Source organism: Orbicella franksi, chromosome 12 (assembly GCF_964199315.1).
Source record: "Orbicella franksi chromosome 12, jaOrbFran1.1, whole genome shotgun sequence".
NCBI classification, from domain to species: Eukaryota; Metazoa; Cnidaria; class Anthozoa; order Scleractinia; family Merulinidae; genus Orbicella; species Orbicella franksi.
The window spans coordinates 17,461,910-17,488,588 of NC_138156.1; the positions used below are offsets into that span (position 1 = coordinate 17,461,910).

Here is a 26,679-nt window from a genome sequence, read left to right on the forward strand (position 1 = left end):
TTGGAGATTGGGTTTTTACATGTCATCCGTGTTAAAGATCTTATACGCAGTAACTAAAATTTCCGAACACAAAGCGATTGTCAGGGACTGATAAAAACAGCCCTTTATTCCAAAGTACTCCTATTCTTGAGATAAACAAGAAGTTGAGTACCACTGGAGTACTGCGATGTCACCTGACACGGTTGTAGCAATGAGAATCAACTGAAGATCAAACGCTTGCAAAAGAGAGCTGTCCGTGTCACTCTCAAGAAATGAAGAGTGATGCCGTTATAGATCGATTAGGATGGAAGCCGCTCTCTGAGAGACGTGACGAGCATATAAAAGAACTTTTCAATAAATGCCCTAAGGACAAGGAACATGTCCCGGATTTATTTAAAAACTATTTTAATACAAGACGTATTTTACTAGAGGTAGCACAAATCTTTTTATCGATAAAATTAGGCTAGAGTTGCAAAACGTCCGTTTTATTACAGGGTGCAATTAGTTTTTACTCTTAAATTTTTAGCGTTTGACGCATTTTTTAATTTCTCATTTTAATAATTTTGAAATATTCATTTCATTTTTGTTTTATTTTAAAGGGCCCACATTGATATCAGTTTTGTAACTGAAGTGATTACCCGGTAAAAATCTTTTCAATTATTAATATTAAATTATTATTATTATTAAAATTATGATGTAATTATTATTAATATAATTTTAGGGAAAAAACTTAAGGAATAACAGAATTTCTGAATTTTTAACCACGTACATGTAAAATTCAAGTTTGTATGAAAAAGTACTCAGTGAAGTTTGTTTGTTATTTTTTAATAATAATAATAAAATAATAATAATAATAATTATTATTATTATTATTATTACTATTGTTATTAAAATTCTGTGGTATTTATTTTAAATTCTCCGTAATACCTATCATGTTTGAACCAAAAGCACCATGGCCAGCTTTTATAAAATTGAGGTAAATCAAAGTGCTCTATGAGCGAACTCGGGATATTTCCAAGGAATGATGATTGACATGAGCTAACCTTTGTGTACCATGGAATTAGTCTTTTTGTTAAAAACTCGATCACTTCTGGTTTAAAAGGGAAAAATTACAATAACTTCGCAATATTTACATTTATATTTTTACATGGCAAAGGTTGCCCATCCCGACACGGATCGGAGTGCTGGTGCAGGTGCATGTGATCAAGTTAAAATAGTGCAAAGTAACATTGTGCTGTACATGATGTTCTTACAAAAAAAAAAATGCAAAAAGAGATAACATTGTTAAATGTGCCCGCAGGGCCAGTCTGAAAGGGGTCTCTGGTTTAAATCTGACGTATGTTGGATAACAAGCTGTTGTATTCTGTCATTGTTCTTAGGAAGAAGCTGTTCTTGTGGATCTCTCATCTTGTCCCTGAGTTGATGTACGTTGCATGTGATCTTGTGTTGTAACTTGATCAATGGAGGATGCAAACCTTAAGAGTTTCCATGGAAACACCAAATGACGCCGGAAATGCTTGAGTCAAAGCAACATCCTCTGTATTCACATACTTGTCGACTGATCCCTCCCCATCCACAGTTTTGGCGATTTTGAGGCGCTACAGAGCAAATTTCTGTCATAACAAAAACGTGTGGAATTATAATCCATCAAATATTTTCGCTCGCGCGCGATTGGTCTAAACGCGTCACGTGACTGAATATGCCCAGCTAAAACTGAGGAATATCCTAGTGATAGTCCCCTATTTTCAAAACTTCGCGTGTTTCGAAAAATATTTGAAGGACAATAAACACAATAGCCTCCATTTGGTGCGAAAATATGATCAAATATTTGTCCTTAGACTTTACCTATTCCTCAAAGCTCACAGTTTTTCTTGTTTTTTGCTCTCGGAAAACTGTTCGCTTATCGGAACAGGTAATGTCTGCCAGACAAATATCCGGGTATACTTTCGCGCCAAATGGAGGCCATTGTTTATATAAAAGGTAAAGTGAGGGGAGGGTTCTCTTACCAACACGAGCCCATACGATCCGTAAAAATAGACGACTTTCTTTAACCTGAAACTACGCTTAAAAATTAACTCTTTTAAAAATGCTAATAACACTTAAGGTTCTAATCGATTTTCAGTTAACTAAGAAATAGAAAACATGTACCGTGTTGCTGTTGAGTTTAAGAAACGGGACTGTAAGTTTGGGAAAACCAGAAATGCAATGGGAACACGAGCCGACAGGCGATTTTCCAGTTCTCCCAAACTTCTATGATTGTTTCTACTGATCTTTCTATTTAACAATTAGATTATGAGCTTGAAATTTATATCGCGTGATAGTTGACGAGGGCTAATTGTTTTAGTATAAATCTGCTAGTCGTTCACAACTTTATCTAAATCCTCTTCAAAGACACTTCGAAAACGCAGAAAATGCGGCCGCCAGTTTGTTAACAAGCGCCCACTACTCACTATCTACAACAGAATAGATGGTGAGTAGCGTAGCCAATCAGAGTACACTATTCGTGATAGAGCGCTGATAGATTTATACTAAAACTCGACAGAAACACGGAGAACATGTTTCTATTCATCATTACGTCAACAGCTCGTTTTAGTTCTGTGTTTCTATCGAGTTTTAGTGCAAATCTACTAGTGTTCTATCACGAATGCCGTTCTCTGATTGGCTACGCTACTCACTATCTATTCTGTGATAGATAACGAGTAGCACAGCAGTGTGCCCTTGTTAACAAAATGACGGCCGCTTCTTTTCGTTTTCGAAGTGTCTGTGACGAGGATTTAGATAAACTTTTGAACGACTAGTAAATTTATATTAAAACAATTAGATTATTCGCTCTCGATTTCTATGCGTGATAGTTGACTCGAGCCCATAATCTAATTGTTTAATAGAGACACGATTTTAAACCAATCAGCCCTTGTATTTTCTCTGGGTTATTTTCTAAACAGTTATATTGTGGGCGTCTTCATCGATCGGTGTGTTTAAAGCACATAATACAGAACTGTTATAACAAGAGACGTAAATCATATTTTGTGCTTACCGGTTTGGCAATGTATGCCTGTGTAGCCAGCTTGGCAGCTACAAACATATCCATTAACCTGGTCTGTGCAGAACCCTCCGTTTAAACAAGGATTACTGGCGCATTCGTTGGTATCTGTGTGAAAATGTTTTCGTACACAGTTAAAAGTATGACTGACTGTTCGCTCTAAGCAGGTTCTAATATTGTGTGCAGTAATAGTTAATCATTAACCCTTTTGTAACTCAGTTTAACAGCGCAAGATCAAAGGCTAGCTAAGACTGCTCATAGCACAATGTCCAGTCAGTCAATGCATCAATCTGGAATAATCTACTTAGCTTTAGCACGACATCGCTGAACATGTTAAAGGAGTCTGAGCTGAGCTTTCAAAGTAAAAAGCCCTTGAAGTGTTCGCTTATTGCAGGGTTTGTGCAACAAAATGGCTTAATATTAGTGTGCGCGTCCGCTTAACAGAGGTGTCCGCTGAATGCAGGTTTATTTTACAGTAAATGTAGAAATTTTTGGGACTCAAGCTGGTGTCCACTTAATAGAGTGTGTCAGCTTAATATGGGGTCCGCTTATTACAGGGTTCACTGTAGTTCAATTGACGTAATTTTTTTTACAAACAGTTGTAAAAACTTGAATACATGTATACATATCTATATTTAAAAAAAAAAAACGGCAACTTTGTCTTAGGTCTTTTTTTCAGAAACTAAGGCCGTCCATTTATTCTCCCACAAAAAAACTTAAGACAAATTTGCCGGCTCTTTTACCGTTTTAATTTCATTAAATTTCATTGTTTTTTTAGTTTCATTGTTGTTGTTGTTTTTTTTATTGTAAGGCCTTATGCGTTCCATGGTGCAACGAGGAGGGGAGATGAAATTCTATAGTACTCTAGAAAAATGTTTTCCAATGTATTTTTTAAATTTACAATTTCTGGCAGCCTCGCCCTCGACTTGACCATGTTTTGACGTCATCTGACATGATAACAATAAATAAATAAATAAATAAATAAATAAATAAATAAATAGGAATTTGCCGTGGCATACCCCACAGAGAGGCTCTTCGTCCAATGTTTCCAGATCTGAATTGGAATTTAGAAGTAGTGTGTTGGGTTTTGTCAGTGGAGGTAGGAAAACCGGAGAATCCCGAAAAAATCCCTTAGAGCAAGGGTAAGAACCAACAACAAACTCAGCCCATTTATTACACCGGGTCCACTAAGGATTCGAACCCGGGCCACAATGGTGGAAGACGAGCGCTCTCACCACTGCGACATTCGTCCCTGCTTCCCAACAATCTACAATCGTGGAAGAATCTACGGCAAAGTAACAAGTTTCACTTACTAGTTTGGCAGTTATCTCCTTCATATCCTGCCACACAGCTACAAACATATCCATTAACCTGGTCTGTACACGCTCCTCCGTTTAAACAAGGATTACTGGCGCATTCGTTGATATCTACGTTATAACAATTTGAACAGTGTTACCAATCCTGGTTTATCGTCCATGATCATTAAATTGATGTATTATAAAAGTAGTTGTATTCCATTTTAAAAAGATCAATGAAAATCAAAAAAGGATTTTGGTGCAAAAATATGGTGAAGCGTTTGTTTCGTAAAAGATGATATTCAGGGCTTTTCGTATCCATAAAACTCGCTCTGTGCATCACACTGTTATATATTTCGGTGGTGGTCCGTTCCAGCTATCCATTCCCGAAGCCATGAACACTGAAAAGTAAGTCTACATTGGAAATATCCTGGACATTTCTATTCTCAAGTTTTTAGTTTTATCCACTGACCTGTTTCACAGTTAGTCCCTGCATATCCCGCCAGACAGTTGCAAACATATCCGTTAACCTGGTCAGCACACGACCCTCCATTTAAACAAGAATTACTGGCGCATTCATTGATATCTGCGTAAAAATATATGCCGGTTCACTTTAATTTGTTAAGACGTCCTTAAATTGTCAAGCAAACGGGCCAGTGTAAAGGGAACATGGTCATGCCGTATTGATGTCAATGCGTATACTAATTTACTCTCTTTCACACATTTTAAGAGATCTTTGTTTGATATGCAAATGTTATGCTACAGTTATGCCACTGTTGTAATGTTGCGAGCAATACAAGGATTAACCAAAATGATAATGGCACCAAAAACTATAGGATATCTAAAGTTTTGGTTTAAGTAACAAATACTGTTTCTTGATTGAGAATTACTGATGTGTTGTAGCCAGAGCGTTTTTCATTTGAGTGTCGAACGTATACTTGGCTTTGGCGATGTACACTGCGCTATACGATTGGTTGAAAAACTCGCGCCAGTTTGTCATCCAATCGAGTAAAACCACAATTATAATTAGCCAATCGTGACTCACTTAGTCTTTTGTCGATTGTGCTAGCATAATTTTTGGCATAATTTAGCAAACCGAGCATAATTTTTAGCTTTTATCTAAATTTAGCACTGTTCGCATAATCTGTCTTTTCTGACCTTCACGAAATGACGTAATTTCGTTTTGAATATACTTCTTTTTACTTGTTCTGTTTCTAAAACCTGTCTTACTGTTGTCTCCGGACTCCGGGCCGCCTGGGGTCCGCGTGATGTTTCCTGGCCCCGCGCATACGGCGGGCTCGGTAGTGGGCTGACTGAGCTTTAAGATCTCAGATGGCGTCCTCGTCGTCGATCTCAGCACTTCCCAAGTTCCAGTTCAGATAGTTCAGCAGCTTACAATGTCATACAGAGAGCTTCAATCTCTTGGAAGCGTTTTTTTCAAACCGTCTTTAAGAGCGAATTAACCCAATTCATACCTCCACCGTAGTGCATGGGGTGGGGGGGGGGGGGGGGAGTTTGATGGAACCCCTCACCTTAGCCTGCATAGCAGGCGCCTGCTACGCAGGCTACCCTCACCTGGGTTTTCGTACTGCTAAGGCACAAATATGTAAATTTACATTTTTCTTCATAATGACGTCATTTGACCTACCATCTTGGATTTCACTATTTTCTTAAAAAGTCAAGAAGTAACGGAAATTGATACCAAGTCAAGTCGGGATACTTAGAAATGTAGAAAACGGGGGTTCCAAGCGGCCTTATTCCTTGTTTTCTCTCTATTCTCCCTGTTCCGTCTTTGCTTAAAAACCAAGTAGCATAATTTTGATGCGATCGAGGAGCATAATCTCGGAGAAAAATTTTGACCAGTGCTAGGAGCATAATATGGCAGTTTTACGAGCACAATCAACAAAAGCCTAGACCCACTCGGACGTTTTCCCTCGCTTCACTTCGCATGTATTTACTTCGAGTTTTGATTGGTTCACTAGATTATCTGTGTCTATTGTGATTGGCTAGAGTGATCTGATTACTTTGGTTTAAGTTTTACGACACTCAGTTGAACACCGCTCCATTCGCCATCGCTCTGTTTTGGAATTTAGTTTGTTATCATTACTGAGTCAACTAGGCAAGCAACTAAAAACCACAGTTAATAATTAATGTAGATTCCTGATATACGCATGCCTGAGTTATGCTTTTTGATACGGCTCTCAGATCGCAAAATTATGTACATATCAGACAAAAAGTAAATTCAACTGACCCATTCCACAGTACTTTCCGGTAAAACCTGCTTTGCAAACACACTGATAGTCGTCTCGATTGTAAATCGGTCGACAGAAGGAGGTTCCATGTTGACAAGGGTTGTTCATGCAAGGTGTCTGGGGAAAAATAAAGTGAAACTTTCTAAGCATTGTTAAAATGTCTGTTACTAAAAGCATAATTCGTAGAAAGTGAGAAGGATCACTCTCGCTGGAGTTTATATCTGAATAAGCACTGACTATCCCCGTTGACCCCGTGTCAACTGAGACTGAGTAGGGCATTTTAATAATAAATTGCAGAATGTCTGGGGAAGAAAGGTCTTCACTGAATAGAAAATGTTTCTTTGTAATCTGTATAACAGATATTCTATGAGCGTTAAATTATCAAATAATATTATCGTATGCAAAATTTTTATTCATGAGTCTTTTGGTGCGAAGATAACGACATTTCGGCAGACACATTCAGAACTAAATTTTGCTAGTCTGAAAGAGTGAGCTTTGGTTCGAAAACAACCTGTCAAGTCTTCCAAATGCGTTTTGCAAAGTCGGTCTTTGATTAAAGTAGGTAAGTAAAGTAAAAGCTTTGTTAATGTGTCAGAATATTTAGTTTTCACAACTAATTGGGGACACAACAAAAAAAATTAAAATTATTTGCGAATAAAGAAATAATAATAAAAATGTATGTACAATTAAAATATGTAGCATGTATAAATTGTAAAGTTGTCGATGAGTGCAACTATCACTTTTCTATAACTGATCCAGAATGAGTAGGAATATTACACAAAACTAAAACAAGCTCGAATTGTGAAAGAACAAAAACGTTTGACTCTTACCTTAATATTATAATGATCAAAGCCATCGTGGCAAACTAAATCATCCGAGTTGAGAAACTTATCCGTACTCAGCAGCTCACAAGAATGTCTTCCGTCAAGTGAAGTTGCAACGAAATTAAACGAGTAACAATCTTGATTATGAATGCATTGATAAGCACATTCTATGGGGCTCAAGACCATGAAGCTCACCAGAACAGCGCCATTTAACCGGTGCGCAGGATTGTTAACAAAATGAGCGAAATTTACTGTATCGTATTTGCCATCGTGTTCTCGTCGGAAACTTTGAGCGCTGGTTGAGGTGTAAATACATGTTGCAAAAATTAAAGGAATCACTAAGAACAGCAGTAATTTGCTGCTTTTCATCTGCCAAAGAAAAAGTGCAGATTGTTATCGAAGCTAATCTTGAATTAAGATTGTTTTAAAACTCGTTCGTGACCGTTAAAGTTACAAGCACGGAGGCGAAAACCTAAAACATCGATGTTCTAATTCCGAAAATACTATAACCAAGATAAAGGAACGAAAGTCTAAATCGCAGCAGTTCAATAATCATAACGCGGTCAATTCCTATTCTTTGAGTGGCACAAACACAAGCGAGGTAAACGATACAATGTCCTTAGCCCCAAAAGAATATCAGCTGCCGGATACACTATGACAACGAATAGAATTGCAAGAACTTAGCACCTTCCGAAATATTGAAGAAGGCTTTTTACCTCTCTAGTCTGTTGCATCCCTTAATCTGATACCTCCTAAGAAAAAGATGTTTGTTCGCCGGCCGTCGTGCATCTTAGCTTACTTGTATAATTTTGACAGCAACTTTAACTTTATATGACAAGGACAAAAAAGAACAAAACACCATTTGGATATATATCGACCACAGAGAAATTGAATTATTGATTCTTATTATGCTACAGAGTAAGCAAACTGCCGAGGGTCTGTTATTGTTAGACACCGCGTGAGAACTATACGGCTGATTGCCAGGGCTTGTACATGATGTTTTCCGAACACGCGAGTCGCCTGATTTCCAGTGCTGTTGTGCGGAATTTCTTTTCTCTTTCTACAGTCCTGTGACATACAAGTTAGATCTTTCAATCCACAATTTAATTTCTGGTTATTGCAATGTGCTGACTGCTTTAGTTTCCCTGCTTTAAATTTCAAATTGTTAATAATGCATTTTATTTTGTTAATTATAAGAACAGGTGACAAAACAACATACTATCCCACTCCACAGTCAGCAGGGTTTAGATAATGCCGCGTGCAATATAATATTCTTGGAGACTGATTGATTGTCATCTGTGTAGATGCAGCCTTTGATTCTGAAAGTCTCATCATTAAATACTTGCCGGACTCCTTTTGTAAAGAAAAGCAAGAAGTTAAGGTGATCTCTTGAGCAGAAACAAAAGTTGCCGAAAAGTTTTTTGAAGCTTTCCCTGATTGTTGCCTACCGAGCAATGTTTCGAAAAAAACACAATAAAAAGGAAAGGTCATCATGCGCGCTTAACAGATATGATGGGCCGATCTTACCCCATTTATATGCCTAACCACACGCGTTATTTCATCAGTTCACGTTATATTTTGCGGTAGCTGGGGCCCGTTTCTCGAAGGTTCCGAAATGTTTTCGCACTCGGAAAGCTGTAGCAAAATCTCAAACCTTATGATTACGGAGCTGTTTTATTCACATAATTTTAATATAGACAGAGGTTCTCTTCATACAAGAAATTTTCAGGCGTATAATTTTAATTAATTAATTCAGATTAATTAAAAATGGCGGGCCGGAAAAGTTTCTATACATAAATGCTATGATCATTCATGTCTTAACGTCTTTCTTCTCTGTTCAAATTTATAATCTTTCATAGGCCGGGTCACTTTCAAGAGGAAAATGTAAGATTTCAAGAAGGTCCAAGAACAAGTTGCTGGAAAAATTGGTATTCCTGTGATTCCCCGACCCAGGTCTCTAGTGGGTCATCTTCCAGGGCCGCCATCATAAGCGGATATTAATTTTTGTGGGAACTTTTTTCGACAGTTTAAACCTTGAGTAAGCTTACTTCTGCTGTTTTCTCTGGCGAAGTCGAAACAAGTATATGTCGTCTCTAGGAGCAACTTTGCAGTCGGACTTTATATAGATCTGAGGTGATTTTCGATCGGTAAACATTGAAGCCGGCAAATCAAGCTTACCATGAGCAAGGCGGAAAGAGATCGATTGATCAATGAGCTTCCAAAGGTAAGGAGCATGTTAACTTTGGCGTCGTTTTATTTTCCAGTTGAATGAAATTGTCAGCCAAACAACTGGATATATATCTACAAAACTTAATTGTCTTGTCTTTATTTACATGCTTAACCTTAAAATTAAGCTGGGCATGAATTAGTATTGAAGTTACTGGAAGTGAAGCTTTATCGTGAATAATATAGTAAATAACTTAGTAATGTGCTGTAAACCATCTTTTTTCTGTTTCTTCTGTTGTTCAAATATTGCATACAGACAGGTCCATATAGGAATAGTAACCATGCCATGGTGACTTAGAAGATACCTCCCCCCACCCCACCCCCCTCCCCTTGGCTCATCAGTCTCCTGGGACTCTAAGTTATGGGCCTCACCCCTGGGCCGGGTTGTTCGAAAGCTGGTTAACGTTAACCCAGGACTAAACGTTAACTGAGGGGGACATGGGGATTTGCAGTGTTGCAGTGTTGATGTTTTTTTAATGTGGTGATGCTGTGAATAAAATCTCAACTTGCGGTGTTGCAGTGATCTCAAACCCTACGGTGTGCAATGCTTGTGTTTTTCACGCTGCAGTGTTCGGTGAAATGAAATTGTTTGCAGTGCTGGGGTTTTTTGATTTACCTTTCTCAAACCTAAATTTGACCTAAATTTAGAATGTAAACTTTGTTAATCAATGCTAATACACCGATTCCAGAAAAAAACCGGAAGTTGCATGCAAGCGAGGCTTAATAGCCCTCGAGCTTTCAAAATGGTGGACGAAATGCTGCGGAAGAACGAAAAAATTCGAATGTATGTAGGTTAGAGCTACTTGTCTGGAGCAAATGTGGTAAAGAAAAGGAAAAGAGTTGGACACAAGTGTTGTGCGGCTGCAAACTCTAATAATCGAAGCAAAAACCGACCTGATTTATCATTTCCACGACTGAGTTTCCTTCGGACAAGCTAGCCAGATAAACAAAGAAGAAAAAAGTGGGAAATACTTATGCAAAGGGGAGATGTCTATTTTACCTCGGTAGGAAATAATTTTTGTTTTTCCGAGCACTTCTTGCCAAGTGATTTTAAACTGAGTACACTTTTTGAAACTGGGAGCCGTACCCTCGGCTTTCCCTTGGGCAAAAGTTGATGAGGAATCTCTGTGTAGAGCAAGATATATGATGCATCTGAGTCTGGCATATGAATACCCATCAGCCTCAATCAACTTAGGAATTAATCAGTTTTCATGCCTCTGAGGTAAACAAAAAAATTTTCCCAAAAACAATGTTGAATGTGGAAGGACATTAGTGATTTAAATACAGCCATTGATGAATTTTGAATATTTTTTACTCGCTTAATATTTCAGCAAGATCTGGCTTTTAGGTTTAATGTTTCAGAACTAGTAGTGTCAGATAAATTATTGCATGGGCCAATTTCCTGTACTTGATGTTGGGGAGCCAGCCCATGAATTATTTACCTGAAGTTTTCCTAGGCTGAATTTGAAAACATAAGGTGCAGAATAGACTGCAGAGAGATAACAGGTCAGACACCCAAGACCTGGACATCCAAAAGTGAACTTTACTCTGAATAAGTCTGACAACACATTTTAAGGCCTAGTAGGAACTTTCCTTAATGTCGTAGATTTGATAGACAGCTTGTACTGGCAAGCAGGAAGGTTATAATCTTCATCCATTCTATGCAACCAAGTAAATCAGAACTGACTATAATTTTAATGCCAATTTTCTAAGGAAGACTGTTTTCCAACCATGAACCAGAACCGCAAATGTAAGAATACAAGCTGAAATGGCTATTAGGAGAATAAATGGATGGCATGTATTTGATGGTGTAACTCCACTAAGGTTGTGTAGAGTTGTTAATCAACCCTGGATAGTGAGCTATTTGCTTGTAAACTGGCAGAAAAAAGTTATCTGATGTTTATTTGTCATTTGGTAGTGACTTTAAACAGAGTACATGATATTGTTCATCAGTGGTAATTAAATATTTGGTGATTTCCACCATACTGAAATTGTGCATTATGTGGCTTCATGTTCTATTTTCTGGCACAGGGTGTAACATAGAAGGACACATGGTAGAGCTGGTGTATAATTTTGCTAATAACATAAAAGTGCAATTGAATTTGACCTCATTGAGAATTTTCTACACTGTATGATCTTATAGATTCCCAATTGTTTTGAACTACCGGTATTTTGAAATATTTATTCAAATATTCATCACCAGAGAAAAACTGGAAGTAGCTGAATTTTCTCATATTAGATGCTGGACAAAATTTTTGGACCTTTGATATACATTATTTATTCTGGCTTTACAATAATCACATCGTGTAAGGCCATCTCTAAGCATTAGGTAAGCCAATTCATATGTAATATATTTATCATAAATTGTTCAATATTCTTTAGCATCTCCTTCCACCAGTCTATGTCCAAGGCATTTTGCTCATTAAAAATTTGCAGTTACTTTCAATTTATAGGCAGGACATTCCAAAGTCTGTTCACAACAAAGAGTAGTTGTTGTACATTGTACATCATAAACTGAAGTTCATATGACTCTTGTTTACTTTTAAACCAGTGTCAAACATTTTGCATATTGATTTTGTAAGGCAATCTTTCAGGGTCTCACTATCCATAACAATGACATTCCTAGCTTAAATTATTTCATGGAGATTGCCCTTACTTGGGTCTGTAACCTCAGTCCAGCTGGGGGACCCTGGGGAGGCCCCCAAAATTTCCCTTTTCTCTTGAACAAAAAAAAAAAGCATTTTGTTACTTGCACCTTCGTTGATCCCTGTTGATGCATTATTTCAGTGTACTTGTTCATTACTAGTTGCTAGTTTTCTAGGCCATCTTTCATGGCATGTGACTGATAGTCTTTGTTACACTGTAGTACACGTCGCTAATAATTTTATTGGTGATTTGACTGATGAATCAGCTTTGTGATTGCGTCCTACCCTGTAACGCAATGATGCTGTCACTGTACCGAACCCTTGCTTATACCATTCTTGGCGAGTAGATCGTGGTCTTGTTTGATACTCTGATTAGCATCTTTTGAACTTTTAAAAGGATTTCCCTTTATTCTCTAACACCGATTGTTAATTTATGAAGAGAGATTGGATGTTCTCAAACTTGAGAAGACTGAAGTGGTCAGTGAAAAATGAATCAGCCGTAGGAAATTTTTTAAAGTGTTTTGTTGCAATATTCCCGATATCCGACACAATTTTAAAATTTACTTCCATATGTTCTTTCGATCTCTTGCTGTAGCTTTAGTAAAGCATTCTTCGGATCAGGGTCGTAAACTTTTACATTTTCATTTCATTCAGATTCTTTTCCTAAACCGACCATGAACAAAGTTCTTTTAGGCAATTAAAATGGTGAGAACAGGTTGTTTTTGCGCATATTAGAGATAGAGACAATCGAAGGATGGAAAACATACCCGTCTAAAAGTTCCTTTATTTTGCCCCTTTGATTTATACGGCGACTTTTAAGCCAGAATTTCGATTGGTTGAGTGTCAAGTTTTCAATGTTCTTCGCTCACACTGACGCCGGGAATATCATCAGAAGAGAGATTGGCCTTTCTTCTTCGTTCGCCATGTTGCTTTAATTACCGTGAGGGCTATTAAGCCTCGTTTCGGTGCAACTTCCGGTTTTTTCTGGAATCAGTGTATTTATGACAAACAAGTACCATTGAGGTAAATGATTTGTAAAAAAGTACAGACCATCACTTTCTAGTCAATCTTCGATATGCTTCGGCTGCCAATCCAGAGCTGTTTTCATTTATATGTAACTTGACAAGTAACTCGACCTCTGCCGCCCGGAGCTCAGTGTTCAGTAGACATGTGGAGGAGCGAGGACAGAAACAACAGTTTATTTTGTGGAAAATTGTTGAGGTATAAAAGTAGTATTGTAAGTGTAGATGAACAAATCATGGCGCTAAAAATATGCGTTGCGATGACAGTGTTTCATTGACTTTTCTTGCAGTGATGCGGTGTTCATTAATTTTTTTTGTGGTGTTGCAGTGTTTAGAACCCCCCGATGTCCCCCTCTTAACTGAAGTATTATTTTTTCTTGTTTAGAAATGTTTTTCACCTCTTATATTTGGTGTAGTTTGAGATTACTACAGCTCAAAACTGAAGGGCAAACAAAAAAACAGAACACGTGCACCTCACCAAAAAGAATTACAAAACTGAAATCAAAATTCTCGCCAATCCTGGGTTAGCTTAACTGGGCTTTGAACAACCTGGCCTTGGTTATCTTTCATATCTGAGCTATCTATCTACATCTAGTCATCTACCTGAGTTAAGTCAGTAAAAATTATTATAACATCAAAAAAAAAAAAAGTAAAATCATTTAAAATAAGGGCATCTAAAAATCTAAAATTTAGATTAATAACATAAAATAGAGTTAACCCCTCTCCTGGTTCCTTCAGTCCCCTGGACGGGGGCAGGAAAAAATCCAGGTTCAATTGCCTGTGACAAGTAAATTTTGCTCTTGGGCAAGTGAAAATGAAAGTTTTAATTTAAAATCCTAGCGTCTTCCAAGCGTTCAGTTACTTGGGGTGCAGTGCAACAAACAGCGAATGAAAAAATAAAAAAAGGTGTGGTGAGAGGAAGCGAGAGAATGCCAGTGGGCAAACTTAGCAAAAGTTTAAAGATCCTTCCGTCTACTTATAGACAGCCTACAGGGACCCGCAACATGACCATCGGCTTGTGGTTTTCAGTTGTCAACCTTATTTTGAAACATATTCATGGAATATTCCAAACTTTGTCCCTTGAAAGCCAATACTTTTAAAACATATCTTACAATAGAAATGAGCCTGTAACCACCACATGGTAAATCACAGAGGTGCCAAACTCTGTGAAGCGAAAGGTCGAGATACAGAAAACAGGACAGCAAATGTACAGACGTCATGAACTGTATTTTACACACAATCTCGTTCTTTCCGCTTCTTCATCAATACAGGTACCTATTGCTGTTGCTGCAACTCTGATTTTGTTTAAATGTTCAACTTGGTCTTTCATTATGGCCACAAGAGCTAGACAAACCACCTTGGTCGTGGAGATGGTGCCGGCTTTTCCATTCATTGAAGACCTTACTCGTGGAATTAAGAGTTGAAAGATTAAACTCTTTCCAAAACCAGTGGAAGGATTGCAAAGACATCTTCCATTGACCATATTTTTTATGCAATCCTTCTGTTCTTCGCAAAGGCTCTCCTCTTGGGGAAAATCTAGTTTAGCGTGTTGTTCATCACAGATTTGAACATCGCGTCACTCATTGAAAGGTGTCTGATCGCCGACATATAGTACATCTCATCTGCATCAGTAATGCTTGAGTGTTGACAAAATCTGTCAGAAATGACCAATCAGAGTGTATACCAGATCCTGGTATACAGGAACAACCTTTTGTTAAGTTTGCTCACAGGCGTTCTTTCGCTTCCTCTCACATTGCTTTTTTTTTTGCGTGCCGTTTCTCACACTGTGCCCCAACTAACTGAACACCTGGACGTGGCTATAAAATTCAAGCATACTTTGCTCGTGTTCATTGGGTGCCTATTGGGTGAGTAATATTTTAGTGGGGGCAACTGAAAACTGAGATGAACTGGCCCACGGGGGGAACTGGATTTCAAAATTTTTTCCTGCCCTGCTGGACCCTCAAGAAATGGTTTGAAAATAGTAGAGAGTTTGAAATAACCATGTCAGCATTAAAATGTTATGATAACAATAATAATACTGTTAATACTATTAATATGTGATCAACAATACATGATGAAGTACATTTTTACCAGTCAAACAGCGAGAAAAGAGCATCTTAGGATGAAGTCCATAATTTACAGTTATGTAACATAGAGTACAGTTAAATGTACTATATACAAGCCTAGATTAAAATGTTATGAAAAGCCCAACTAACTCTTGTAGTTTTCCTGCTGCTATGTTCTTATGTTTATTTTTCTATCTTAACTATGGAGTTTGGAATAAACAGAATTGATTTTAGACCAGAGGAAAAAGAAATCAGTTTGACATAGCCTGGAGTTCAACGTAACTGCATGCGAATTACATGTAAACAATATTAAACGACTAGGCAAAATCAAAGTAAATAAAAAAAAGTAATATAAAAGGGGAAATGGGTTTGAGTTCAAAATATAAGGATATCAAAATAACTAAGTTCGAATTAGCGGGGCTACTAAATATGAACAAGTTGAGAAACAAATTTTGTTTCTTTTGCTTGTTGTAGTTCTACACAGCCGATGCAGCTCCAAGACAAGCCCTTAATTTTCATCCTAAAACAAGGGATGCATGTTCTGCAGGAAACACTGGCAATATATCGTAAGTGTGTAGACAGGCATGTGCCAACACTTTTGCTGAAATTTTTACCAAGATGTCCCTGATTTATAAATTTTTATAAAAATTTTATTTTATGACTTGTTTTTGTAGCCGATAAAACACGTGCTCTGATTGGCTAAGACCGGTACTAGGGCATTATTCTCCTGTAATGCCCAAGGGCCAATTACATGTACAGGTCTTGAAAAACCAAGCAAAAAGCCATATGTAATAAACTACTTCTTAACCTCGAGCATTCGGTCTTTATGGGAAAATCTCAAATCTTGGCCTTGCCGTATTGACCTTGCTATCACTCGCTTAATATGACAAGGTCTTGGTTTGAGATTTTCTCGTAATGACCTCACTCTCAGTTAATAAGTGGTTAGTAATGTAAGTTTTTGTTAATAGGTGGAGGGTCACTTAAGTAGCAATTTTAGAAGGATGCCGAAAAAAATGAAAAAACCTGATCTTTCGAGAAATTGGAGACACAAATTGCCACTGTATTTTAAATAGTAAATGAACAATATAAAGGTGACAGGCTATAATTTATCTGATCAGTGTAAGACATAACATTACTAATAAATTTATTATAATAATTCCAATTTCAAATTTCTATTTAAATGTTAAATTTATATTGATTATGCACATGTGATTGTATGGCTTGTAAGTCAAGATAAGCTTCAATGAGAAGTATTGATAACTGGAGAATGGGCTGAAATTTCAACTAAAAAATTCTAGAAGTAGCCCAAAATTTCACGATTCCAGCCATGCACAGTACATGTAAACATTGAATTTCTCAGTTTAGTGATATCATAATTACATTAATTAATATGGATGTATTTTTAATTGAGGTTTATCCATAAAGTCTCCTATCAGTTTCCCTAAGAGCAGCTAGTTCCTCCTATGCCAAATGCTACACTGTGAATGGGAGCAGCATAGTTTGGCATAGGAGAAACCAACTGCTCGCAGGAAATGAATCTGAAAAAACTGTCTTATGGTGAGAAGGTATACTAATCTTATGTCCATTTTCTTCATGTCACCATTAGTTTAAAGGTAGCCAAGTCAATAGTTGTTGGTGACAGTGCTGTGGGAAAAACATGTCTAGTTAACAGGTGTGTATCTTCTTCAGGGCTCAACTTTCAGGAAAAAACCTTGGGGCCAGCTGGCCCTAAGTTTTTAGATTTTAGTCGCCAGCAAAAGTATTTCAATCAGTGAAAAGCATGGATTGTTAGTCGCCAGTGAATTAATTTGGTCCCATTGATGACCCCAGCGGTGACAACGTTGAGCTCTGTTCTTAAATGTGCAATTGGCACATAAGAACAGCTCCAGTTCACTTTCTGGGTAATGCATCTTTGCATACAACTTAAACAGCTGTGAAAATAATGCCCTGAAAAAATTCAAACCCATGTCCTCTGCAATACCAGTGGAGTGCTCTGCCAACTGAGCTATCAAGCCAACTGGGAGCTGGTTATGTTGACTTTGTAATATTTATACACGTAGATGATGAATAATGCAAGTGAACATATGAAAGATCATAAATCTGTACTGCAGAGTAAGATGTAAAAACATGACTGATCATCACAGTTTTGCAAAAAAAAAAACAACTTAATATTAAGCAATGGAAGCATGCAAGCATCAGCAAAATTAAAATTTTGGGCCAAAATTGTGTGGGTAAAAAGTCTGATTGTGCATTACAGCAATCCATCCAGCAGCCCAGTGATTATCCATTGTAACTAATGATACATCAAACCATTGATCCATCAAGCCAACGATTTAACGAACCATTGCACCAAAGATCTAACAAACCAGGGGTCCATCAAATGAAGAAAGTAACTACAGAGAATAGCCATTACATAATTAAAAATAATTGAAAGGCCATGGGTAAGAACGTCCCCTAGATTTTTTGGCCATTTTTGAAAGTGCTCAAAAATAGCTGAATTGTGGTATGTAGGCTTTGTTTTACCTGAGAAACATTGCTTTGAAGTTTTTTTTTTGCTGGTTTGCTCTTCATTTTTTGAGAAATAACGTGTGCAAAAAAGGCACTTTTCCTAGCGGTATGTTTTTGTTGAATGCAAAACAGAAGAAACCTTGTTTTGCTGAACAATGAAATCAACAAAGTGTCACATTAGCTGGTTTTTACCAGTGACTAATGTCACCATCCCTGATAATGGCAATTTGTAGTTTAGCATCACTTCAATCCTGTCCAACTGTTGTTTGTAAAGCTGACAGAACTGTATCCCTTTCCTTTGTAGATACTGTCGCAATTTGTTTGACAGAGACTACAAAGCAACCATTGGTGTGGACTTTGAGGTTGAGCGATTCATGATTCTTGATCAAGAGTTCAACATGCAGATGTGAGCAGGACATTAAATTTTATACATTAAACCTCTTAAAGCAGTACCTACTGGATTAAACTAAGATTTAAAATTTGTTCCACTGTGCACATTGTGGGCCTATGATGTTAAATTATAATTATTTTTAACTAGTGCATGAACCATTAAGGCTCACAATGCATGCAATGGACTATAGCTACATAGCACTCTGTACACTTTGTGCCCTGCAAGTTTTATGTGCCTTTTGTGCTAAGAAACCTTTTTTGCACTCTTCCTCAATCGGCTTGTGTTCCCACAGCGTTTCTCCTTACCCCAAACTTCCACTAGTGTTTCTATAAACATACTCGTCACTCAAAACGTTGTCTAAATCCTCTTCACAGACACAATAAAAACACAATGAAGCAGCCGCCAGTTTGTTAACAAGTGCCCACTGCTATGCTACTCACTATCTACAACAGAATAAATAGTGAGTTGCGTAGCCAATGAGAGAACGCCATTCGTGATAGAACGCTAGTAGATTTATACTAAAACTTGATAGAAACACGGAGAACATGTTTGCTCTTTCTTATAATAAATGGATGATGTCAAGAAGAAAATTTGCCAAAGTTTTAAATTTCTAGAACTTAGGTCCTTAGTGATCAAATGGTTTTAGGGAGAGGTCAACCAGTGTCTAGGCCGGAGAGACAGAGACTCTTTGACAGTAGTGTCTTTCTCCAGAGCACTTGTTAGGCAACAATCCTTTTAGGGATTGATTGATCGTTCTCAAACATCTTGATCCAGAATCCAGCACACTAAACAGTAGACTGTTTACCTATATTTTAGAATAATTTGTACAACAAATCCATGCATCCCAACATGGAAAGATAATGCTTATGTTGACTGCATTTTGGCCAGAGAGAGCATCAAGGATTGCAGGCTCTGGTCGTTGGAAAAAAAATGGTTGCTCTCACAGGCTAATTGGATGTGGGATTATTGAATTTAATTTGTTGACTATTTTTTTACTGTACAGCTGGGATACAGCTGGCCAAGAGAGATTCAAATGCATGGCTGCATCTTACTACAGGGGAGCTCATGGTAAGTTTGTCATTTCTGTCTTGATTGCCAGTTCCCAGTATGTATAGCATCATTCATCTGAATGCTGTAATACTCTTCGGAGACTATAAAATGCAAGCAAAGAGCTATAAATTTTTTTTAGCAGGATAGGCCTGCAGTGCTTGCAGGCCCAGAGCTAGATTTTACAAGAATGTTATTATCTGGCAGTGTAATTTTAACCCATTGATGCCTGTGCTAGCCATAACCAGCCGTGTCGAGCATTGGCCTTTGTTCACCTTTGACCAGAATTGGCATCACTTATGCTTAAATTTTGCGGTAGGAAAAGATCTTTCCAATGATACCCAGATCAGAATGATTGCCGGTCAATTGGGCCTGAAATATTCATTCAATGAAAATGCTCGGAAATTTGAGTGAGAAACTCGGAGCAAAATTTCCCTCCACTACACTTGGCTACTCCGTGGTAAGAATTGACCATCTTGATGATGCCTTCTCGGGAATTCTTGAACTGGAAGCAAGCCCAGTAGAAGATCAATCACTGCAGCAAAAAGATAAGAAAAAGAGAAAAACGAAAGGCCACTTTATCGTCCAAAAATGAAATTGTTATTTCTGCACATGCACAGGCAAAAATGTCATAAAACATGATGCTAGTAAAAGAAAGGCATGCTGTCACATTGCAAATGCCTTTTTGGGTAGATTGGAGCTAATTTGGCTCATATCCAGGCTGAAAATGTCCAAAAAAATGTATTTTTGTTAAAAAGCAGTGGGTGTCAATGGGTTAAGCCAATAATGTGTGTACAGAGAACACAGTAAAACCTCACTATCTCAAACTTGGTTATCTTAATAATTTGTTTTCCCCACAATCTCAAAGTTAAATTATTTTCCCTGGAATATACAGTGGAACCTCCACTAATGGCCAACTCTCTACAAGGGACAACTCTCTGCAAAATGAAGGCCACCTTTTTTTTTATCTCAGTAGGTGGTCCATATATTCACTCCTACATTGGCCTTCTCTCCACAAACGGCAACAGCCATTATATTACACCCCCTACCACGCATTAATGGCCACCTCTCTACAACGGCCACTTTTCTCTGTCCCCAAGGCAGCCGCATTCCCAGCGTCTCTCTCTCCCTGACTCCAAGAGCGAGAGAAGAGGGAGACTGACCCTGGAAATGAGTTTGTGCCGAAGGTGGCTGTTCAGCAGGTGTTGTGGAGAGATGCAACTGTACTTTTCAGTTATTTGCTATTGGCTATCTCAAACTCCTGTTATGGCGAACTTTTTTTTATTTTCTCTGAGGGTTTGAGCACACAGGATTCAACTGTAACTCACTTTCTACAAACAACTTGCAGACTGGTCTAAGAGTAAATGCCCTTTTGTTGATAACGCATTTGTTTTTCTTGCAGTGGTAATTTTAGTGTTTGACCTGACAAATATCAAGTCCCTTCACAATACAAAGTGAGCTAGCTGACTTCTTTTTGTCTGCTTAATAGTTTTACCATCTGAAGACATGATTGACCATCTGTTAATGCCCAGTTAGTGGGAAAAGTTGACTGAGCTCTGGGCATTCACTGTCAGTAGTGCTGATATTGATCAGTTAACTTGCTGTTATCAACTGTGCTTAGTGTGACTTAAATAAGTTTCAGTTCACAGTTGCCAATGATATGCAAAAAAATAGTTAACATACTAGGTGGCATGCGATGACTTCAATTGACGTGGCTTGAATGATATCATTTGCCAAAATATCAAAAAGGTTAAAACAGTCAGCTACATGGAGATTTTATTGCAGCTTTACTTAGGCTGGTGAAAAAAAAAGAAGAAGAAAAACTGTGTTTAGAATGTCAATGTTAATCAGATTAATCTAATTCAGTAGCAGTTCAGCAAGACAGGGGACAGGATTCCTGGTAGTTTAAGATACCTCTTTTGTCTCTTCCCCAGACTAGGCTAAATGCACAATTTTTTTGTTTGATACAGACAATGGCTGGAAGAGGCTTTGGAACAAAACACAACAACATGTCCTGAAATTTTCCTTGTAGGCTCCAAGAAGGATCTCTGTGTAAGTAGGGTTTTACTTCTTCCCATTTTTTCAATATTTCTGCTGTATGGCTGATTTTCTTTTAAAACTGTACACAGTTCAAATGGGGTGCTTATGGTCAGGTCAATATTGCTTGCTGCAGGATCAAGAGAAAAAATAAACTATGGTAAACATTCATGGGGATAATGCAAAGGAAAGCAGAAGTAAACGAACCTGTTGAATTGTTGTAGAAGTCATTGTGCAAAAAAGGCATTAAATTGCTGATAATTATTATTTGCAACAGAAGATAGATGATAATTATCTGTATTAATTATAATTTGTGATAGTTTGTCAACTGGACTCAATAATTGTACCTGTTGGTAGGCTTTGGCAGCATGCCAGGTGAGTTTGGTCCAGCCATGGTTTGTATTTTGGTAGGATGCAGAATGGCCTATTAGAATGGCCTGGGGCGAAAAGTGGGCGTTCGTCTCGTTCAATTTCCCGTGAAGGCCTGGGAGAAAGCTGTACAGGAACCTGGCAAGGGGGCATTCAGTTGTGTTAAACATCTTGTGTTAAAAACACAATTTGTAACTTGGCTGAATTTATTACCACAGAAAGACACTAACTTCTCACAGATGGAGATGAGTGCCTTAAAAGTAGCAGAAGACATCAATGCAGAATACTGGAGTGTTTCATCCAAATCAGGTACTTTCTCGTTCACGTTGGAGTTTTGTAATCTTGTTAATCATTTTGTTTTATCTGTTCATGAACAGGCAATAGCCTAGGATTGGGGGTAGGAGTGGTACACTGATAAGAGTTCTCGCCTCTCACCAGTGTGCCTCAGGTTCCAATCCTGGATCCAGTGTCACATGTGGGTTGAGTATGTCGGGGTAACCCGAAAACACTGATCCCCGGTCCGCGGAACTCCATTACGGACCGGGTCCGTGGACTACCCCTATGGACCTGCTCTACGGACCACCCCAAAATAGTGTAAAAATAATAAATAAAGATTTCGTCTTTGTGTTGTCTAATAGATTACTCGTGTCGGGGAAATTTCGAGTGTTTTTAACACCCCCCCCCCCCTCCCCCCTCAAAAAAAAATTGCCTAAAAGCTGTTTTCAGCGTAAGGAGATGTCGATGGCAAAAAGAAGGAAAGTTCTTACCTTCCATTCGTGGCTCAATCTGGGTATGAAAGATGTGTTTTTAGGTCGTTTAAGCTTGTTTATAAACAACTATTGGATGAGGTTTTCGTGATATCCAGAATAATCAAGGTCAACGTAGGGGTTATCAGCCGAAGCCGAAGGCAGAGGCTGATAACCCTTACCAAGACCTTGATTATTCTGGATATCATTATCACAAAAACCGAATCTAATAATTGTTTTATTATACATTGAACGAAGAAAATGGAAGTCATGTTTTTGCTTCTTCACTGACAACACAAAGCGTGCGAACTTGACACAAAGCGTGCGAACTTGACCTTGAATGTCCTTGACATGATTATTGTATAATATGCAGAGATGACGTCACAGGCGCTGATTTCGAAAATTCACTGTGCGCTTTCGACCAATCAGAAAAGAGATAGTGAGTTCAATGTATAATAATATCTGTAATTCCGCTGAGCAAATTGTGAAGCCTGGAAGGAGTTCACGAACCCACGGAAAATGGGATGGACAAAATGGCAAAGGAAATGGCAATGTGTAATGATATAAATTGCGCCTGAGCCTGAACCCAAGTCTGATAAATTTGCAGAATGTAACGTTCGAAATTTCGCCGACACGAGTAATCTATTCAGCAACCCGTAACTGAAATATTTGTTTATTATTTTTATTCCATTTTGGGGGTTGGTCCTTAGAGGGGGTCAGTAGGGGTAGTCCGTGGGCGGGTCCATAGGTCGTCCGCGGACCCGATCCGTAGAGGGGTCCGCGGACCGGGGATTAGTGTTTTCGGGTTGCCCAGTATGTTGTTGGTTCTCGTCCGTACCTCTGGAGTTTTTCTCCAGAGACTTTTGTTTTGCTTGCTCCTCAAACTCTATTACTCCAAAGCACACAGTCACGTATTCGCCGTATAGATTGGAAGAAAGTGTGTATGACTTCTGCAAAACTGCATGTATTTTGACTCGCTATCCTTCGACAACAAGTAACTGAGCCTGCGTCATCAGGAAAGAATGTTTTGTAGCTCGGCGACGGCAAATGGCCATGACTTGGGGTAAGAAAACAAATCTTCCGTGTAGCAAGGCAACTGGTCATGGTGACCCTCAGATCTGTGGTCAGAAAATAAATTTTTCGATTTGTAGTTCAGCAAATTCATTGGTTGTCAGAAAACAAACTTCCCGTGTTGTGTAACTCGCTAAAAGGCCGTGTTTTGTAGTCAGAATGGTTAATTCACCTTTTTCATTTGTGAAACTGAACAAAATGTAAATTTTAGCAATGTAAACAAATACAAACGCAAAATTTAAAAACATTTGGCGACGCGCTGTCTTGCAGGGTCGCTGGTCAAAACTTGATTGTCTCAAGAAATATTTGTTACAATTGTTGGCGATCTGAAATTGAGTTCTAATTGTCGACAACAGTTCAAATTTTATTTCCTGGAAAATATTTTGTCCAGTACAAGTTAATTTATCGTAGGCTATAAGCTATTCATCGCTAGTTCAACTTCACGTGCAGATCGTTGTCTGACATTCGATCAAACTTAGTTTCGAACGCCACCAAAGTAGATCAAACATGCAAAGTACGGGCGTGAACGCACTGCTCTAATCTTGAATACTACTAGTATTATATATAATTATTATTAAATCATACTGTTTACAGTACTTGCTCAGGATGTGTTACTGCATTACAATAGATCATGTATTTGCTTTATTATCATAATGCTTTATAACTTTAATTCTTAAAATACTATTGTTACGAACAATGCCTTACGTACAATGTAATATTACAATACATTTCTCACTTTTGTTTTGTTACTTCGTATTGTTACGTTACATCTTTGTTGAAAAACAAATAAAGAAAAAGTTAGTTTACTTGCAGAGGGAAAAACGTGCACCCTGTAATTTACAACATCATTTTTACGTTGGAAAAAAGTGCATTCATGTACTTTTTATACTACTGATATGAAAGAAAATTAAGAAGGAAAAGAACGTCGAGGTCGCATTCGCTATGAATAACTTGAAATATTTGAAAAGTTTCGAAGTACAGTAGCCTGCTTCTCTTAAGTACAAAGTACAAGTCTATGTTCGGCACTGTTGACTAATCTCAAGCAAGTAGGAACGATTAAAACAACGTTACATGAGTTAACGTGATGTTGAAGTGAGCAATTGTAACCGTGAATGGTTTGATGATAGGTTTGGACACTGGCACAATCCCAAAAAAGATGTAACAGTATTTCAATAGTTTTTTCTTTTCTCTTTCTTTTTTTTTTTTTTTCGGAAAGCACAGATTTCTGCATGGTTGGAAATTCTTATTTGATGAAGACATTTACTACATAAATGATAAGACACGCATTTAGCGAAAGAATCGTGGCAGGGAGTGCGCTGAAAGACGATCAAATCTTGAAACACAAATTTATATTTTTTACAGTTCTCTTTGCGCTTGTTCATCTATTTTACTAGCTTTTTTTTCTACACAAGTTTTCCTTTTCTTTGCCAATATACCTGGTAGACTCTCAATAATTAATGATAGCTATTAAATTCGTAGGTGAGAATGTCACAGAGCTTTTCCGTCGTATAGCAGCCATAACATTTGAACAAGCAATCCTTCGTGAACTAGAGACTCACGGAAAAAGAACTGGAGGACCGCAGATTGGCAGTGGAGGTGTTTTGAGTAAGTGATTCTAATCTGAATCTGAGTAGAAATGCACTCTGTATTTTCCTTTACAGTTTATTGTGTTCGTTAATGTTCCATTTGTCACCGTGATTTACAATCTGGGAGCTTGAAACACGCTACACTTGCTGTCATAAGAACTTCAGGGCTCGATGATACCCGGGTATGTTATGCCAGGCAGCGATACCGAGTGGTCCAACTAGGATCACGTTGCCTTAAAGCGGCGCAGTTACGAGTGTCCATTTTAATTACAGGAGTGGAGAAGAGAAAAAAAGAAGAAGAAGAAAAAGAAAGGCGACAAAGATCGAAGTGCTGTGGGGGTCGTGGGCATTAGTCCCTTGATGGGAAATTCCACGCATGTGCGGCAGAACGGTGCAGCTGGTCTGTTATATCAGGGGCGCGGACATCCGTCTGAAACTTAATTTGTGAAAATGCAAGCTAAACGACTTGGAGATGAGACATGATGAAGATACAAGAATTTGGCATTCTTAATCATTTCTGATTACGTTATAACCGTGAACTACCGTCTTTACCATATCGTAAGCCTGTATTTTTTCTTGCAGTGGTTCGAATGGTACAGTCGAAGTCTTCGCGAGTATTCGTGAGCACCCGCTGTATTTTCTGACTGACTGATGGAAAAAGCTTCTTGCAAATCATGATCCCTCAAATTATAAATTAACGAATTCAAAAAATTGCATTGATAATTATTTTTATGGAAAAAAACAAGCCTATATAGTGATGTATAATGTATTTTAATGGTGTCAACTGGGCACAGACACCGACGTGTGAATATATTTTATAAAAATAAAAGAGTGATATTTTGTTATCTCTGTTTCTTGTACTCGGAGAAGTGAATTTCTCAGCCCAGTCTTGCGTGACAACAGGCGTTCAGTAGGAACTTGTACGTATACGAAAAGTTTCTAGTAGTATGGAAAAGAGGGTAGAGGGAAGTATTGTGAGTCTTATCAAACAGCACAACACAAAGACCCCGGCACCCAGATCAGATCACTGCATTCGACGAATAACACGCCAATCCTTAGGTCACTGAGCCACCCACTCATTAGAAAGCGGTCCTATAATGAAGATAACTTTTAAATGTGTTCCAAAACATACCAAAGCTTTGGGAGTACCCCCTTCTTTAGCACTGGATTAAGATAACTGATGATGTGCTTTGCAGTGCTTCACAAGTCATTTCACGGCCTGGGAACTTGTACAGTAAGCCTGAAAACGACAGCTTAGTTACATAGATAAATTCTAAGTTAGCACCGGTTGCTCTGGGAGGATTGATTTTGGTTTTGTTTTGTTTTTTTGTTTTGATTTATTTCCTCCATTTATTATTATATTACAAAGATATTTTTTTATATTACAAAGTTTTATTACATTAGAAGATATCTTTCTTTAAAGATATTTAAAGATATTAAATAAAGCACGAAATGGAGAAGGGCACAATATAGTGAGACTAATCAAGGCCCTTAAAATACTGTATATTACCATTTTTTAAACACAAATACACACAAGCACACAACATACACACCATGACTGCAATCAACTAAATT

The 26,679-nt window shown here is 37.9% G+C and overlaps 3 protein-coding genes across 3 annotated transcripts in view; 2 read left to right on the forward strand and 1 right to left on the reverse strand.

Annotated features, from left to right (window-relative positions):
- The window catches only part of LOC145462260 (uncharacterized), a 61,334-nt gene extending 52,735 nt beyond the window's left edge, over nucleotides 1-8,599 (reverse strand). Inside the window, exons 1-6 of the mRNA XM_081445762.1 lie at nucleotides 7,397-8,599; nucleotides 6,566-6,683; nucleotides 4,787-4,900; nucleotides 4,333-4,446; nucleotides 3,014-3,127; nucleotides 1,460-1,592 (exon numbers count right to left, since the gene is read on the reverse strand). Of these exons, the coding sequence (XP_081301888.1) occupies nucleotides 1,460-1,592; nucleotides 3,014-3,127; nucleotides 4,333-4,446; nucleotides 4,787-4,900; nucleotides 6,566-6,683; nucleotides 7,397-7,759 (956 nt within the window). The 5' untranslated portion in view covers nucleotides 7,760-8,599. The remainder of the gene's footprint in view (nucleotides 1-1,459; nucleotides 1,593-3,013; nucleotides 3,128-4,332; nucleotides 4,447-4,786; nucleotides 4,901-6,565; nucleotides 6,684-7,396) is intronic.
- The window catches only part of LOC145463572 (uncharacterized), a 157,639-nt gene that overhangs the window by 40,300 nt on the left and 90,660 nt on the right, over nucleotides 1-26,679 (forward strand). The window lies entirely within an intron of this gene.
- LOC145463568 (ras-related protein Rab-34-like) lies at nucleotides 9,360-26,553 on the forward strand. The gene is made up of 10 exons (XM_081447334.1): nucleotides 9,360-9,614; nucleotides 15,824-15,915; nucleotides 16,956-17,021; nucleotides 18,162-18,263; nucleotides 19,252-19,316; nucleotides 20,698-20,749; nucleotides 21,266-21,347; nucleotides 21,920-22,010; nucleotides 24,998-25,123; nucleotides 25,378-26,553. Exons 1-10 carry the CDS (start codon nucleotides 9,570-9,572, stop codon nucleotides 25,455-25,457), a joined length of 801 nt encoding a protein of 266 aa, XP_081303460.1. The 5' UTR covers nucleotides 9,360-9,569; the 3' UTR covers nucleotides 25,458-26,553.

Excerpts from the sequence above, each read along its gene's own strand:
- LOC145463568 (XM_081447334.1), top strand. The coding sequence starts at position 9,570 with ATGAGCAAGGCGGAAAGAGATCGATTGATCAATGAGCTTCCAAAG. Across the intron at positions 17,022-18,161 it reads AAAACATGTCTAGTTAACAG|ATACTGTCGCAATTTGTTTG; the intron begins GTGTGTATCTTC and ends TTTCCTTTGTAG. Across the intron at positions 21,348-21,919 it reads GCTCCAAGAAGGATCTCTGT|AAAGACACTAACTTCTCACA; the intron begins GTAAGTAGGGTT and ends TTATTACCACAG.